The sequence below is a fragment of the Thalassophryne amazonica genome, chromosome 2, assembly GCF_902500255.1.
Source record: "Thalassophryne amazonica chromosome 2, fThaAma1.1, whole genome shotgun sequence".
NCBI classification, from domain to species: domain Eukaryota; kingdom Metazoa; phylum Chordata; class Actinopteri; order Batrachoidiformes; family Batrachoididae; genus Thalassophryne; species Thalassophryne amazonica.
The window spans coordinates 85,915,208-85,932,867 of NC_047104.1; the positions used below are offsets into that span (position 1 = coordinate 85,915,208).

At 40.3% G+C, this 17,660-nt stretch overlaps 1 protein-coding gene across 1 annotated transcript in view; it reads right to left on the minus strand.

The window, feature by feature from the left end:
* The window catches only part of immp1l (inner mitochondrial membrane peptidase subunit 1), a 54,548-nt gene that overhangs the window by 28,123 nt on the left and 8,765 nt on the right, over positions 1–17,660 (minus strand). Inside the window, exons 2-4 of the mRNA XM_034188689.1 lie at positions 5,493–5,603; positions 5,298–5,386; positions 3,168–3,294 (exon numbers count right to left, since the gene is read on the minus strand). Coding sequence (XP_034044580.1) covers positions 3,168–3,294; positions 5,298–5,386; positions 5,493–5,597 — 321 coding nt within the window. The 5' untranslated portion in view covers positions 5,598–5,603. The remainder of the gene's footprint in view (positions 1–3,167; positions 3,295–5,297; positions 5,387–5,492; positions 5,604–17,660) is intronic.

Sequence of the window (17,660 nt, forward strand, 5' to 3'; positions counted from 1 at the left end):
AACATCATGCTTTGGGGCTGTTTTTCTGCAAAGGCGACAGGACGACTGATCCATGTTAAGGGAAGAATGAACGGGGCCATGTATCATGAGATTTTAAGCCAAAACCTCCTTCCATCAGTGAGAACATTGAAGATGCAACGTGGCTGGGTCTTCCAGAATGGCAATGATCCCAAACACACCGCTCAGGCAATGAAGGAGTGGCTCCATAAAAAGCATTTCAAGGTCCTGGAGTGGCCTTGCCAGTCTCCAGACCTCAACCCCATAGAAAATTTGTTGAGGGAGTCCGTGTTGCCTAGCAACAGCCCCAAAACATCACTGCTCTAGAGGAGATCTGCATGGATGTATTAACTGACAATGGTTTTCTGAAGTGTTCCTGAGCCCACGCGGTAAGATCCTTAACTCAATGATGTCAGTTTTCAATGCAGCGCCGCCTGAGGGATCGAAAGTCATGGGCATTCAGTGTTGGTTTTCAGCCTTGCTGCTTACATGTAGAAAGTTCTCCAGATTCTCTGAATCTTCTGATTATATTATGGACTGTAGATGATGGAATCCCTAAATTCCTTCCAACTGAACATTGAGAAACATTGTTCTTAAACTGTTGGACTATTTTTTCGTGCAGTTGTTCACAAAGTGGTGATCCTCGCTCCATCTTTGCTTGTGAATGGCTGAGCCTTTAGAGGATGCTCTTTTTATACCCAATCATGACACTCACCTGTGGAATGTTCCAAACAGGTGTTCTTTGAGCATTGTTGCCCCTGTCCCAGCTTTTTTGAAACGTGTTGCAGGCATCCATTTCAAAATGAGCAAATATTTGCACAAAAACAAAAAAGTCTATTAGTTTGAACATTAAATATCTTGTCGTTGTGGTGTACTCAACTGAATATAGGTTGAAGAGGATTTGCAAATCATTGTATTCTGTTTTTATTTATATTTTACACAACGTCCCAACTTCATTGGAATTGGGGTTACACACACACATATATACATACATTATATATATATATACATACATTATATATATATATATATATATATATATATATATATATATATATATATATAGTTATTTACAATAATTATTAAGAACCTATTGTCTTATTTACAATTTGTACATGTACCTTACTGAATTTTCATGTTCAATCAATCTATTTTGTCATGTGATATTTTCACAAGAACCACAATGGAAATGAGTGTTTATTCTTTATTGTGTTATCTGTGTAACATTGATATATTCACCTATATATGTTTATATTGATGTTGCAGAATAAACTCCGTCAATCAATCAATCAATCAGTCATTAGCAATATTTTGTTTCCGTTTTAACAGTATCTGCAGCTAGGTGTGTGTGCATACATGAGCTTTTGATAACAGTGGAAGTTAGCGTGCATGCTAACTTCCGCAAAATATCTTGTAAATCACTCCAGAGGTGTTATCAGGTTCCAGAAACAGTGTTATGAGTTTTAGAAGTGCTTATTTCTCGCTAGCTTTTACATAATATATGACATAGAGAAAGAGTTTGCAGCTAGTTAGACCCGCCACTGATGTCACGGTGCCACTCTATTCTGACTGGCTGTCACCCCGCCCCTCAAAAAAAGTAACAGAATGAAAAAGAATGTGACATTTAACCTCTTAAATTAGGCCAAGGTTTGCTATCTTGGAACTTGTGCAAGGTCTGTGTCCCAAGAAGATTCTCTGTGAATTTGAAGACCCTCGCAGTAATAAGATTGGACTTATGCTGAGCACAGATGGTCGGACGGACGGACGGACAGACAGACAGACGGACGCTGTTCTTGCAATACCCGATGGCCTCAGGTAAAAAAATAATTTATTTATTATTTTATTTATTTAACCAGGAGGTCCCATTGAGATTAAAAACCTCTTTTTCAAGGGACCAAGACAGGCCAGGTCTCCCTTTAGTGTTCCATTCAATATTTAAAAATAAAGAAATAAATACTAAACTATTTTGACACATAAATCATCTGAGAAAGTACAACATAAAAAGACTGAGTCAAGAAACATTGCAGTGAATTAAATCATTGCCTTGCAAAAGTATTCACCCCCTTGGGCTTTCACACATTTTAATTTGCTGATGCCATTTCTAACAAAAAAAAAAAGTAATTCAGGCTTGTCTATATTAAAATTTATAAAATTATTATTCCGAAACTCAAATGGCAAGTAAATCTCTACAAATTGATATAAATTACACAAAAATAACTTTCAAAAACTGGCTTGAATAATTAATAGATTATCAGTACAGCATGAAAATTTTATGATTTTTGTTTTTTAACCAGCTCATTATATATATATATATATATTATAGCATTAACATGAGCTTTGCACATTGGCATATTTAAAAATACATGAAAGGACATGTCATGTGATCAGTGATGACAACTGAAAGATCAGTCCTTCATATGTTGAAGAAAGGTTCTTTATTTCCTATTTCATTTGCTGAATGACTCTTAAAAGGCTGTGCTTATCCTATGTTTTCTTGAACCCAGTCAAGGGCCTCCCCATAAAAATACAGACATGCAACATAAATGCAACCTTTGGTTTGTGGATGTATGCACACACATACACATGCGCACCTCCGCCCACCCATCAGTCTGTCCATTCGGCTGGCACTAACTCTAACAGGCTTCAGAGAGATTGCAGGCCTGAGCTGTGGGCGTTGGGGAGAGTAGTAATAGAAAAGCAATGACAGTTGTTTCGCCAGCAGAACCCCTGCTCATTCTCCGGGTTTATCACTGTCCTGAGGAAATACCGGTGTTGTCAAAAGCTGATATTTTGACCAATGACACAAAATGGATGTGTGCGTTCTCAAATGTAAACAACTATGGCTGTCTATAGACTGAGGTACACACACAAAGAAAACCAAAGATGAAAGCCACGGTTCTGCATTATGCATAGATATTATGTTTGTCATTTCAGTAAAGTGCAAAACAAGTGATCAAGGGTTTTGCTGTGAATTTAACCTTTGCTCATTCTTTGATGATTTCACACCCCCCCCACTAAAAAGGCTTGTGTTTGTTATGGTTGTAGAACAGACGACAAAGTAAAGCTGGCACCTGAAATATCACCTGGTAAAGAAGGAAAAACATGCAAAGGAAATGCTCCTAAAAGTTTGGTACTTGCAAAAATATTGTGCATGCCACTTGCATACTCACATATGTGTGGGTCTTGAAAATATCTGATGGGGCACTCGTGCAGATCTTGTCACCCTCCAACCCAATGACCCTTTTGCAAACGTTCACATGTGGATCAAAAGGGCTCTTTGCAATTATGATGTCACCTCTGAAAGAAAGCACAGTCACAACCACTTACCTTCAGCGTGTGTGAACGCACTGACAATGCAGGCAATCTCAAGCGTTCATCAAAAGTGCAAAATGGTACAATTTATATTCTCATAAAAAAATGAGTGGGAATGACTGCTATAGTCAGGTCCATAAATAATTGGGCAATGACGATTATTAGAATTGTGCTTCTGTACACCAACACAATGGAGATCCTTATACAAGTCACACTGGAGTATAAATCACACTTTTTTTTCTATATGTGGGACTCAGTGTTTCCCAGGGGGCAGGTTTAACCTTGGACAAGAAGTCAGTGTAGCTCATGTACACATGACAACCTGTGCTGTTACTTAAAATATGAATAAGATCAACTTTATTTATCCCAAAGGAAATTATTTTTCCAGAGTATCGAAACAGTGACAGTAATCAACGAACTTTTTTTTAAAGACATTTGCACAAGATGTTCAACAGTAATGCACATAACTCTGAATAACTCTGTTCATTATGTATTCATCTGGCAGAGGGTGGAGGAATTATGCAGTCCGATTTCCACAGGTAGGAAAGACCTCCTGTGGCGTTCTGTGGTGCACCTCGGTGGTCAGTGATGACAACTGAATTTAACAATGTGGCTAGTTACATGTACAATTTAACCTGTGGCTGAAGGTGCTTGATAGGACATCAGTGTGGCATGCAGGGGGTGGAAGGTGCTGTCCTGGATGCTGAGCAGTTTCCTCAACATCCTCCTCTCCACACCTCCACCACAGACTCTAGACTTTTACCCTAAGGCCTTTGAAATTCCAAAAATAAATGTGCATTGGACAACATGTTGGATGCTATTTGATGCAGTTTGGGGAAAAAAAAACAGTTGTCAGGTGGGCACAGATTCCTGGCACCCATAGTCTGTAGTATGTAACATAAGGACTGTTAAATTCCATAGAAAAAATAAGCATGTCCTGAACAACATACTGGGTGTTATTTGATGCAGTTTAGATAACAAAAATTGTCAGATGGACAGATGGATTGTTGGCCCAAAGCACTGGAAACACTAGGAAAAGGAAAATGTGAATCCATTTGATTTTTTTTTCTATGAACTCTTTTGGGATTTTTGTGCATTATTGGTGTACATTTATTACTGGAGCTTTATTATTTTATTACCACTGCTTTTTTCAGCATTAATTCCTTGGAAAGACCTACTTAAATAGTTAATATTAACAAAAGTTGGATTTTTCAGTCTATACGCTACACTGTAGTATAGATCACAGGACCTCTTTTTTTTTTTTAAATCACTTGCACTCCAGAAAACTTCAATGATGTAAATGAAGTCCAAGACATAGTCAGTGACTTGAAAATCTTGAACTATCCATCGCCTAGCTTGTTGAAAGAAAACTGGATGTAACAATGATTGCATTAAAAATAATCTTGATATTTAATAATCCCAGTTATTTACAGGCTAGGGGTTTCATGACTACTGCATTTTACTAGTTGTAAAGTTTTTCATAATAGTAGTTCACTAGTTATTATATATATATTTTTAGCTGACACATAATGTGTAAGAAGGACACAGAGTGGAAGTTAACTTATGTCACTGTCAAACAGGCCTCACTTTCTGTAAAGTACTTTCATACATAGGAATGTCATTTAGCCTGCTGCACATCGGCACCCTCTGCTGCAGTAGCAGCCATTGTATCCCTGACTAGTTAAATGTCTACAGTACCAAATTAGTGGTTATAAGAGGCAACTAGTTGAAGAAACCCCCGTTATGGGCTGTGAAAATGGAGGAAGTGTGTATAAACATGGCTGTAATTCCTTAATGGTTAATGTGGTATTTTTGCTAAATCACCTGAAAAGATAATCTACACTACAGCCACATACTGACTGTTTTATTTCACTGCAATTGTAGCGGTGTACAGAAGCAGCCCTACAATAATCATGTCATTGCCCAATTACTTATGGACCTCCTGTTTCAAATGCTTTTACAGATTGCGTGTGTCGACTAGAATTCACTTTTTGATTTTGCAAAAATGACGACTCAAGCGTTCAGAGAAGACCACATCATTGTTGACAATCGTAGGCTCCATTGATGGACCAGTACACTGTCAGGAAAGAAAATATGCAGTATTATGGGTTATATACAGATTAATTTGTACGAACTGAAAAATTAAATCAGCCATTATCGCTGCAATTGAAATGAATACAAACCACCACAAGTTCTCCAATGTATTCAAAGGCACAATGTGCAATGCAGCCGTACTGGATTGTGTATCCCATAAACCCCAGGGTCTTCCCCAACACACGACGGAACATCTCCACCTGCAGCCCAGAGCATAATAATCACTTACGGTATGTAGTGTAATGTTGATATACATAAGTGGTGTAACAGGCCATCATTGATCTGTGATCCTTATGGACCGTCCCCACGGTTCAGCACGGATATGAACTGTGGCTGGCAAAGCATGGAAAGAATCACTCTGAAGTATCAGGATTTGAGGTCTGACAATGTGTGCAGTGCCTTCCCTGTGCCATTTGCGAGTGGGGCAAATGGTGACTCAACCAAGTCCTGGCAAAAAAATTACAAAAATTTCTCTAGCTTTTGACAAGTGGTGTGCCTGCTCAGACTCTGTTATGACTTCAGTACCTCACAGCAGGATGTTCTATATTATTTACGCACGGACACTATGTTTTCCTCAAGGACCATGGGTAAAAGTTTTCAATGTTCTTTAAGTTATTTGATAAATAGAAAACAATAGTTTCCTCCCCTACTATTTTTTCTACATTTATTTATTTTTTGCTGATCCAAAAAAATTATGCAATGATCGGTGAATAAAAACATATATATATATATATATATATATATATATATATATATATATATATATATATATATATATATATATATATATATATATATATATATATATATATATATATATATATATATATATATACGAGGTCTGTCCATAAAGTATAGGTCCTTTTAATTTTTTTCAAAAACTATATGGATTTCATTCATATGTTTTTACGTCAGACATGCTTGAACCCTCGTGCGCATGCGTGAGTTTTTCCACGCCTGTCGGTGACGTCATTCGCCTGTGAGCACTCCTTGTGGGAGGAGTCGTCCAGCCCCTCGTCGGAATTCCTTTGTCTGAGAAGTTGCTGAGAGACTGGCGCTTTGTTTGATCAAAATTTTTTCTAAACCTGTGAGACACATCGAAGTGGACATGGTTCGAAAAATTAAGCTGGTTTTCAGTGAAAATTTTAACGGCTGATGAGAGATTTTGAGGTGACACTGTCGCTTTAAGGACTTCCCACAGTGCGAGACGTCGCGCAGCGCTCTCAGGCGGCGTCATCAGCCTGTTTCAAGCTTAAAACCTCCACATTTCAGGCTCTATTGATCCAGGATGTCGTGAGAGAACAGAGAAGTTTCAGAAGAAGTCGGTTTCAGCATTTTATCCGGATATTCCACTGTTAAAGGAGATTTTTTTAATGAAAGACGTGCGGACGGGTCCGCGCGTCGGGACGCAGCCGCCGCGACGCTCCGCCACAGGAAAAACACCTCTGTTGGAAGCCTTAAGGACAAGTTGGAACATGTCCAGCTGTTAAACAATTTCTCATATACTCACTCCACTGAAAGCCATCAAAAGCCGCCTGGATTTTACAAATGGTTATCAACACGGAGGTGTTTTTCCTGTGCCGCCGCACCGCGTCGGCTGCGTCCCGACGTGCGGACCCGTCCGCACGTCTTTCATTAAAAAAAATCTCCTTTAACAGTGGAATATCCGGATAAAATGCTGAAACCGACTTCTTCTGAAACTTCTCTGTTCTCTCACGACGTCCTGGATCAATAGAGCCTGAAATGTGGAGGTTTTAAGCTTGAAACAGGCTGATGACGCCGCCTGAGAGCACTGCGCGACGTCTCGCACTGTGGGAAGTCCTTAAAGCGACAGTGTCACCTCAAAATCTCTCATCAGCCGTTAAAAGTTTCACTGAAGACCAGCTTAATTTTTCGAACCATGTCCACTTCGATGTGTCTCACAGGTTTAGAAAAAATTTTGATCAAACAAAGCGCCAGTCTCTCAGCAACTTCTCAGACAAAAGAATTCCGACGAGGGGCTGGACGACTCCTCCCACAAGGAGTGCTCACAGGCGAATGACGTCACCGACAGGCGTGGAAAAACTCACGCATGCGCACGAGGGTTCAAGCATGTCTGATGTAAAAACATATGAATGAAATCCATATAGTTTTTGAAAAAAATTAAAAGGACCTATACTTTATGGACAGCCCTCGTATATATAGGTTAATTTCTGTTTGATCTCTAAGCTTTGCGGGATTTATGTGAACAAAAGCTCTTTGGGATTTCATTTTTCAAGGTGTGGACAGGGTTGTCACAGTTGGCCTACTGCTAAGATGGCACATTCCCTGGTGTTTCATTCTCAGAGGCTCAGCCTCCAGTTCACACCAGAAAACTGCCCTAAACTTTGATCCTGTGCAGTATGGACCAATCAACACCTTGTGCTCAGGTGACGGAAAAAAAGAAAGCTGTGACACTTTCAGCCAAGCATCCCCGTGCTGTCTCCAGCTTGTTGCTGACACTGTGCTGCCTCCACCACCACCACCACAATCATCAGAGCAGTTATCAAGCCCTGTCAGCACCATAGAAACACAAAGACACCTCTAGCACCCGAGCAACTACCCTGCAAACACACAGATGCACCCGGACTGTCCGTAAGTCTTCTAAGCAAACATCCCTGCCACACTCAGATTATTGACTTTTACTCAGGCTGCAATCTGCTGAAAGGACAGCGGCAAGTCAATCTTTACACACAGTCATGTGCTGTGCATGCACAAGCACATGTGCACAGAGACACATACATATACACTAAAACATGCTAATGAAATGAAACCTCTGCTATTACAACATACATACACATTCTCATTCTGATTGTACAGGTGAGCATAATTAATACTGTACTTATGTTTTGACAGAAGTTTACATTTCAAACACTTTTGACCTCCATATTGCCTATCCGCTACAGGGTAAAGACATATTTTGCCGTTTCGCATACTTCTGTTTCTTTTTCTCTTTCTCAGTCTCTCCATGTCTTCCATCCCTCCCAGGGTATTATTAACCAAAGCAAGCAGAGCGGAAACCAAAGCCCCAAATCCTCAGAGCTGTGGGAATGACTTCCCAGAGATGGACATGGATTAGACCCCCAATTTCTCCCTCACCCCAACCACACCCCTCCCCCTTCTCCCCAGGTCCCCAACAGACCGGGTGTCAGGTGGCTCTCCTGGCTCTGCCAAAGGTGTTACCCCTAATCCCATTACCCCACCCCCTTCTCTTCACTCACACAAGCATACACAATGCCCTCTCATTCATGCCAACTATATTCCACCTATTAAACCCTCTATTCTTCCATCCATAGCATGATTTTCTTTGGCCCACTGTCCATCTTCTGTGATCCAAAAACACAAACTCACAAACTCCATTCTTTAATCTCACTGTGCCCCATGACAACACACCTGTCCTCTGTTCCTTGATCACCCCTGGCAACCCTGAGGTTTTCACTGAAACTGCAACTGTAAATGACAGTGCTTAGCGGGTGAAGAGAGACATATAAAAGCACAGCACTGGCACAAATGAAGTGCCCCTTTCCTTCTGAAAATTGCAGCGGTGTCTCATTCTATTCCACAGTATCTTCTATAATTTGAGCAAGTAGTCTAGAGGTTGAAGAAAATCCCAGGGAGCTCTAAAGCGATAGTCTCATTGCATCTCTCCATTATGGAACTGTAATGCACTGACATAGCTCAGGTCTATGAATCTTTGCTAGTTGACGCGAACAATGCACCGGTGTCACCGCTGGTGTGATAGTGCACCCTGATATAAATTGTACCACACAGTCAACACTGTGAAAAATCAGGTGAATTGAGAATCCCCACCAGGTGAAAAATATTTTCCTCATGACACCAAGTAAAATAACACCAAATATCATAATCAACAATTATGTTGGCGCATGTGCAGCTCTGTCAGCATTATCAGGGACTTTTTGCAAAAATGACCTTATGAAATGACATTAAAATGATGCATTCTGAGATGCAGGGCTCGACATTGCCATTTGCCCGCTGGCCCAGCGATGATGTTGCCCACTGTCAGGCCACTACAAGAAAGTACAATATAAAGATGAATTTCTTCACATCTCTGTGTCATTAAACTTCAACGACTTCACTATGTTTTTTTTGTCTCGCACCACGCTCCTGCAGAGTCTCGCAAACGCTCCGCTGAGGAAAAGAGATTTCAGGTCAAAGAAATATATGTTGTCCATGCGTAGAGCATGCATTGAACAGAGGATTATTCCCCAAGTATATAGTTCAGTGCAATTTCCCCCACTTTTTTTCCTCCCCTCCCTCATCTCCACAATTCCTTATTAATATAACATACATCAGAATCCAGACATAGCTTTACAATTATGAACTTTGATTCTTTAGTGAACAAGCAGACTTTTGTGCTGCAGGCTTGCTTTCATCCAGATTTTAACAAAATTTGTCATCTACATTGAACCCATCCTAATTACATTTAGACACAATCCAACCACTAGGAGCAGTGGGCATCTTAAATTCGAAGGAGTAGATGTGATAGTGAAAATAGTCCAACCTAAACTCTTGCTCAGATAAGATCATGTAGTGCAAAACCAACAATACCATGATATTAAATTTAGGTCTTATCGCCCACTCCAATTTACTAGCCTTTAGCTTTTATTGGCAAAGCATAGTGGACAGGCTCCCATACAGCTGCCCTCATATCTCCATTTCGGCCCCCTCTCCATTCCAGTGTGCATTCATCATAGGTTGGGATTAAGGGATTTTGCATAACAAGATCACACCGCCAGTGACTGATATCAAGAGAGTCCATATGCAGCCGCCTGGTTTTCAGAGGCACCTTCTGTCATTGATAGTGTGTGTGTGTGTGCATGCATGTGGTGTGAATGTGCAGCAGTAATAATGTCACCTATGTGTTTCACAGCAAGTGTATGAGCTGCAGCAGCTCCTTTGGGATTCAGCGTATGATGGACATCAACAGATCCTCAGAGACCTCTGATTGTATCTCTATTACCTCCAACTCCCCCGGGCATGTTCAGAAAACCCAACGACCCAGTGCTTGCATGTGTGGTGCACAGTACTGATATTGACTGAATGGTTTATTACAGCTGTAATTTAACTCAAACTCTATCTGTTAATCCAGGATCACACACCAAGCATGTTTATGGGAAAACAAAGAAAGTCAGTGCAGCCCTCTCTGTGGAACCATCTGTGGCCCACTGGCTTCCTGCGGTCAAGGAACAGTCCTACAGCAAAAAGTGAGGGATCCCAAATAAATAGCCACTGATGGAAAAACCTCATTGTGTGTTTAACTCTCTGATCTTCACACTGTGGGAGCCTCATTCACTACCAGCACAGCAAAGATAAGCAGCTGAATTGGGGGTAAGAAAGTGGTTGTGGTACCAACTGCAAGATTTTCAGCGGGAGAAATACTGCTAACAATGTGCAGTTGTTGCTAAAGGGATATGACTTGAACAACCTGACACAATGTGAAAATTAAACAGCAATGCACTATATTGGAACCTCTTTAGACACATAAAAAAATAGGTTTGCTATTCAGTGTTTCGCAGTTGTGAAACTCACCGCTGTCTGGCGGTTCGTGACTCACACGAGAGGTCGGTTTCAGCAGAGTTCCGGTGTCAGGACTCACATTATAAACACATCTCGTGAAGTATGGCCAATAAGACAACGTCGGTAACTAAACAACCTTGGTAACAGCAGTACCGATACGCTCTCGGAGTAACTACATTGTCAGAACTGCTAGGATCTTGGAACCAGTACGATCACAGTACCACATGTATTAATCCACTACAATCTCAGAGACACTACAGGAACCGCTGCTGTCCCGGGGTTGCGTGGTTCCAAGGTCCCTAAATACATTAAGGAATTTTATATGTGTTTCATATGCATTCATCTTGCTTAACATTTATCCTGTCGTGCTAAATTTATTTATTAATGTGGTGTTCCTCACGTAGAAACTGTTCAGTGTTAGTCTCCATGATTTTTCATATGTTTTGTGTGTGCCGTAGTTCAGACTCACAGAGCCATGACACAGACGTTAACTGCGTCGATCCCTTTACCTAACATGGTAGATTCCGAGGTCTCCAGTTACCTTCGGTGTGCTGTTGACAAAAGAGAACTGTGTAAGGAACACATTTTAAAAAAATGACCATAATAGGACAAATGTTACGGGAAATATGAATGAAAACATAAAATGACATTTCAGGACTATTTACCGCTTAAATAAAATATAAGGGTACCCAAATGGAATTTCGGGACAATTTATAAGATGACAAAGTATGACATTAATACATGTGACACCGGGACTGTAGCAGTTCTGAGGTCATAGTGGATTAATAAATGTGCTACAGAGATCGCACTTGTGTGGTTCCGTGATCATAGTGGTTCCAAGATCGTAGTGGTTCGTAGAGATCACTGCTTCCAGGGTCGCATGATTCAAAGGTCTGTCAAATTAAATTAAATTAAATTAAATTCATTTATATAGGTCCAAATCGAGTTATTCAAGAAACATGGGAGAAGAGAGGCTCTTGGAGGCAGATTTGGCGAACAATGGTCATCTCCGAGCATGGCGCTAATTTCCTGAAGTTCAAATTAGAAATTTGTGTACAAGGTACTATGAGGATGTTAGAGGCATGTTAGTGGTGAGTACAAGGCTGTTAGAAGCCCATTATCCGAGTACCTGGCGGCTACGCGGACAGGACAGGCTACCTGCAGCAGAGCAGGTTCCACTCTGAGAAAGCCCTTGTAGCCTTTTTTTAAACATCTGTTTCCTGCAATTCCTTCAGAAGAACATCATATACGTGGCTCATTATTCAAATAATCACTGAAATTTCTGACCAATCCATACATGACTCATTATTCATGGCTTTATTATTTGGTCTGACCAAGGCTTTCCTTGTCAGCTAATGTCTGGTTCAGCGCAAAAAAAAAAAAAAAGTGAGATGCACAGTCAGTTTTCAAAATGAACCACACGGACAGTAACACCTGTCATCAAAAAAAAGGGGGTGGGCAGATGCTCGGCCCTAGGGCCTCAGACGTGTGAATACTATATGTATATATATATACACACACACATACAGTAGTGTTCAGAATAATAGTATTTAGTAGTACACATACAAAGTAGTTTGTATGTGTTGTTTTTATTGTCTATATCGTGTGAAGCACTCTGTGACCTTGGTCTGTGAAAAGTGCTATATAAATAAAGCTTACTTACTTACTTAGGAGGGCTATGTGACTAAAAAGATTAATCCAGGTTTTGAGTATATTTCTTATTGTTACATGGGAAACAAGGTACCAGTAGATTCAGTAGATTCTCATAAATCCAACAAGACCAAGCATTCATGATATGCACACTCTTAAGGCTGTGAAATTGGGCTATTAGTAAAAAAAAAGTAGAAAAAGGGGGTGTTCACAATAATAGTAGCATCTACTGTTGACGCTTCAAACTCAAAACTATTATGTTCAAACTGCTTTTTTAGCAATCCTGCGAATCACTAAACTAGTATTTACTTGTATAACCACAGTTTTTCATGATTTCTTCACATCTGTGAGGCATTAATTTTGTTGGTTTAGAACCAAGATTTTGCTCATTTACTAGTGTGCTTGGGGTCATTGTCTTGTTGAAACACCCATTTCAAGGGCATGTCCTCTTCAGCATAAGGCAACATGACCTCTTCAAGTATTCTGACATATCCAAACTGATCCATGATACCTGGTATGCGATATATAGGCCCAACACCATAGTAGGAGAAACATGCCCATATCATGATGCTTGCACCACCATGCTTCACTGTCTTCACTGTGAACTATGGCTTGAATTCAGAGTTTGGGGGTCGTCTCACAAACTGTCTGCAGCCCTTGGACCCAAAAAGAACAATTTTACTCTCATCAGTCCACAGAATATTCCTCCATTTCTCTTTAGGCCAGTTGATGTGTTCTTTGGCAAATTGTAACCTCTTCTGCACATGTCTTTTATTTAACAGAGGGTGCGGGGGATTCTTGCAAACACTTACAGGTAACTCCAGACTGTCTTTGATCATCCTGGAGCTGATCAATGGGTGAGCCTTTGCCATTCTGGTTATTCTTCTATCCATTGTGTTGGTTGTTTTCCGTTTTCTTCCATGCGGCTCTGGTTTTTTGTCCATTTTAACGCACTGGAGATCATTGTAGATGAACAGCCTGTAATTTTTTGCACCTGCGTATAAGTTTTCCACTCTCCAATCAGCTTTTTAATCAAACTACGCTGTTCTTCTGAACAATGTCTTGAACATCCCACTTTCCTCAGGCTTTCAAAGAGAAAAGCATGTTCAACAGGTGCTGGCTTCATCCTTAAATAGGGGACACCTGATTCACACCTGTTTGTTCCACAAAACTGATGAACTCACTGACTGAATGCCACACTACTATTATTGTGAACACCCCCTTTTCTACTTTTTTTTTTTAACTAATAGCCCAATTTCATAGCCTTAAGAGTGTGCATATCATGAAAGCTTGGTCTTGTTGGATTTGTGACAATCTACTGAATCTACTGGTACCTTGTTTCCCCATGTAACAATAAGAAATATACTCAAAACCTGGATTAATCTTTTTAGTCACATAGCACTACTATTATTCTGAACAGTACTGTGATCATAATAATAAATAATATATATATATATATATATATATATATATATATATATATATATATATATATATATATATATATATATATATATATATATATATAAAACACACACACACACACACACACACACACAAGGTCTGTTAGATAACTATCCGACCTTTTTATTTTTTGCAAAAACCATATGGATTTTCAAGCTTGGCTGATGCAATCACACGTGATTCAAATCCATATGGTTTTTGCAAAAAATAAAAAGGTCGGATAGTTTTCTAAACAGACCTCATAAAAAGGACCCAATAAAGTAACGGTCCTTTTTATTTTTTTCAAAAACTATATGGATTTCATTCATATGTTTTTACGTCAGACATGCTTGAACCCTCGTGCACATGCGTGAGTTTTTCCATGCCTGTCGGTTACGTCATTCGCCTGTGAGCACGCCTTGGGAAGGAGTGGTCCCGCCCCCTCGTCGGATTTTCATTGTCTGGAAATGGCGGAATGAAAAGGACTTTTTTTCCATCAGAATTTTTTCAGAAGCTGTTAGAAACTGGCACCTGGAAACCATTCTAAAAATTGATCTGGCTTTCGGTGAAAATTTTACGGGCTTCACAGAGAATAAGGACTGTTACTTCAGCTTTAAGGACCCCTTTAAGGACGCTCGGTGCGCCGCACTCCGAGTTGCGACGACGCGGCACAAGCCACCGGACCATTTCTAAACGGATGGCTCTGTGGATACAAGACCGTCGTGTGCTCTTTCTCTGGTTATCACAAGAGCTGGACATCAGCAATTTTCCGGCAGATTTCACTTTTAACAAGAGATTTTGTCATGGAAAGCCGCGCGTAAAGACCGATTCGCTTTGGAAGCAAGACAACGGAACACCTCCGTTTCGGCGTGTCAGAGGACAAGTTTGGACATGTCCAGCTCTCCACAATTTCTCTGATACTTACTGGACTGGTAAGCATTGAAAGCCGAGATAGGCATGTCCAAACTTGTCCTCTGACACGCCGAAATGGAGGTGTTCCTTTGTCTCGCTTCCAAAGCGAATCGGTCTTTACACGCGAAGCCTTCGCGCAGCTTTCCATGACAAAATCTCTTGTTAAAAGTGAAATCTGCCGGAAAATGGCTGATGTCCAGCTCTTGTGATAACCAGAGAAAGAGCACAGGACGGTCTTGTATCCACAGAGCCATCCGTTGAGAAATAATCCGGTGGCTTGTGCCGCATCATCGCAGCTCGGAGCGCGTGCTCACAGGCGAATGACGTCACCGACAGGCATGGAAAAACTCATGCATGCGCACGAGGGTTCAAGCATGTCTGACGTAAAAACATATGAATGAAATCCATATAGTTTTTGAAAAAAATAAAAAGTACCGTTACTTTACTGACAGACCTCGTATATATATATATATATATATATATATATATATATATATATATATATATATATATATATATATATATATACACATACATACATACATACACTCGTCCAATCATGTCAACTAAGAAGGGGAAAAAATCTGGCACATACGAGCTGACATGACTGTGTTGCTGAAGTTATTTGTCAAAGAGGAGCCTGGATAGAACATATTATCAGCTATTAAGGACAGACCACCAAAAATGTTTCATTGTCTATCAGATTTGAAGGACATAATCTCTCATCATTCTGCTAATGTTTGGTGAAAGAATTTTCAAAATATCTCATCTGAGTAAAAAATGAGATCAAAAAGAAAATAGGGCATTTTTTTTTGGACCACCCTGTACTTCATTTCAGTAGTTAAAAGAAACTGAGATAAATAAGTAATATAAATTTAAGTCAACAAAGACAAATCAAAAGTGATACCTAATTAAATACACATTACTGAGGCCACAAGGACATATTCAGACAGGAATAACCACTCGTGGTCTCCAGAGACTTGAACCTGCCATTGGCTCAGTGGCGTTAATTGATATACAGGGCCAGTCTATTAGAACCACAAAGAGAATCTCAATCCAAACAGCTCACAAGGGCCTTGCAGTGGACTCCTTACACAACTAAATTAGGAAAACATGGGCTGAGAGAGAGCTGGGCAACAGGGGGGGCTAAGAGGCTTACAAGCCCCTTGTCAGATATTCTTCTTTTCCCGAAGGAACCCAGATGGAAGAAAGTCTGGACGAGCAGGCAGGACCAGAGAGGGAACGAATCCCACCTCTGATGTCTTCCTCTGGGCAGCAGAAGGCAGAGGAGGGCGGGGCAAGAGTCCTGTTGCACAGAGCTTGATTTGATCTTAATGTGAGCTATGAAAGGAGGTTTGGCAACGGTGGGGGGTCTGCTTCAACTATCAGTCCAATCAGAGATAATCCTTCTGATTTAGATACAGACACCTGGCCGGATGGAGGGTGACAGATGTAAAAGTCAAAGTCCCAAAGTCCCAGGTCTAAATCCCATCTCTTCCAGTTCTGTCTTCTATCAGAGGCTTAATTGAAGCGACTGATCTCCATCTTACGCTTTTCACTGTTGCTAATGGCAACGCAGCCGTGAAACAGCTGAGTGAGGTTACTATTTGAGGAGCTCAGGGTTTAAACCTGAAATCAATGGGTCAGCCAGGGCAAACAATAGCCAAGTGATATGAATACAACTGCAATGAATTGAAAGGAAGTCTGGGCTGACAGAGTCCCCAGCCAATTACACTGAATGGAAAAAAAGTCAGCTCCTAAGCCTTATTGTACAGACCACATTCATACATATTGCTCTGGTGTGTTGCTGAGAGAATTCAGAGATCATATCTGTCATTTGCTCCAAACACAACACAATAAAACAGAGTTTTGACCTGGCGAGAAACTGTGCATCTTTTGCACAAGGGAGTTTCCTCTGAACTCTGTAGCCAGTGCCAGGCTTGCCTGGACGGGGTCATATTTTAGTGCCACACCAGGACAGGCTTGCGCCACTTGATGCACCGAGAACAGGAAAACTGCTCTGGGCTTGCTGCATTTGGTTTCACCATGTCCGATTCAGTGGTGATGAGTTCAGCAAAGACAACTGACCCCTCAGTTGGGGGCTATGCACTGGTCATGGGAGGACTTCTTGCTGATTTGGGAACACAAAACAATTATATCTCTGTGATAACACTGCTCAACAATGATTTTTCTTGCATGGAGTTTTTCAACAGACTTTGGGTAATTTTGGGGGCACTGAATCTGAATCTGGTGTTAGGTTTTGCCAATCACATCACATTTTTGAGATATGAAAACAAATTTTAAAAATTTTTATTTTTTGCCAACAGTTAAAAAAAAAAAAAAAAAAAAAAAAAAAAAATTACGTTGCATTTAAGCACCCATATATGGAATAATGTTTGCAAAGGCAGGCAGCTACTCCCTTAAGAATGCATTTCCAAAACTACTTTTATGCTTGCACCCTTTTTGAGCATTATTGACCACAGTACATTGTATACCACAGTATATTGAAAAGATACAATCTGGAGCATTATGCTCATCACAGGTAAGGTACCACTGAAAAGCTCATGTTTCTTAGTTTTGTGTCTTTCTTACAGAATTAAATTTGCAGCTTTAAACCAAAAGCATGCAAAAAATACACAAAAAGGTAACACTGTCACTTTAAAATGATCAGTAGTGTTACTTAAATTCAAAACATA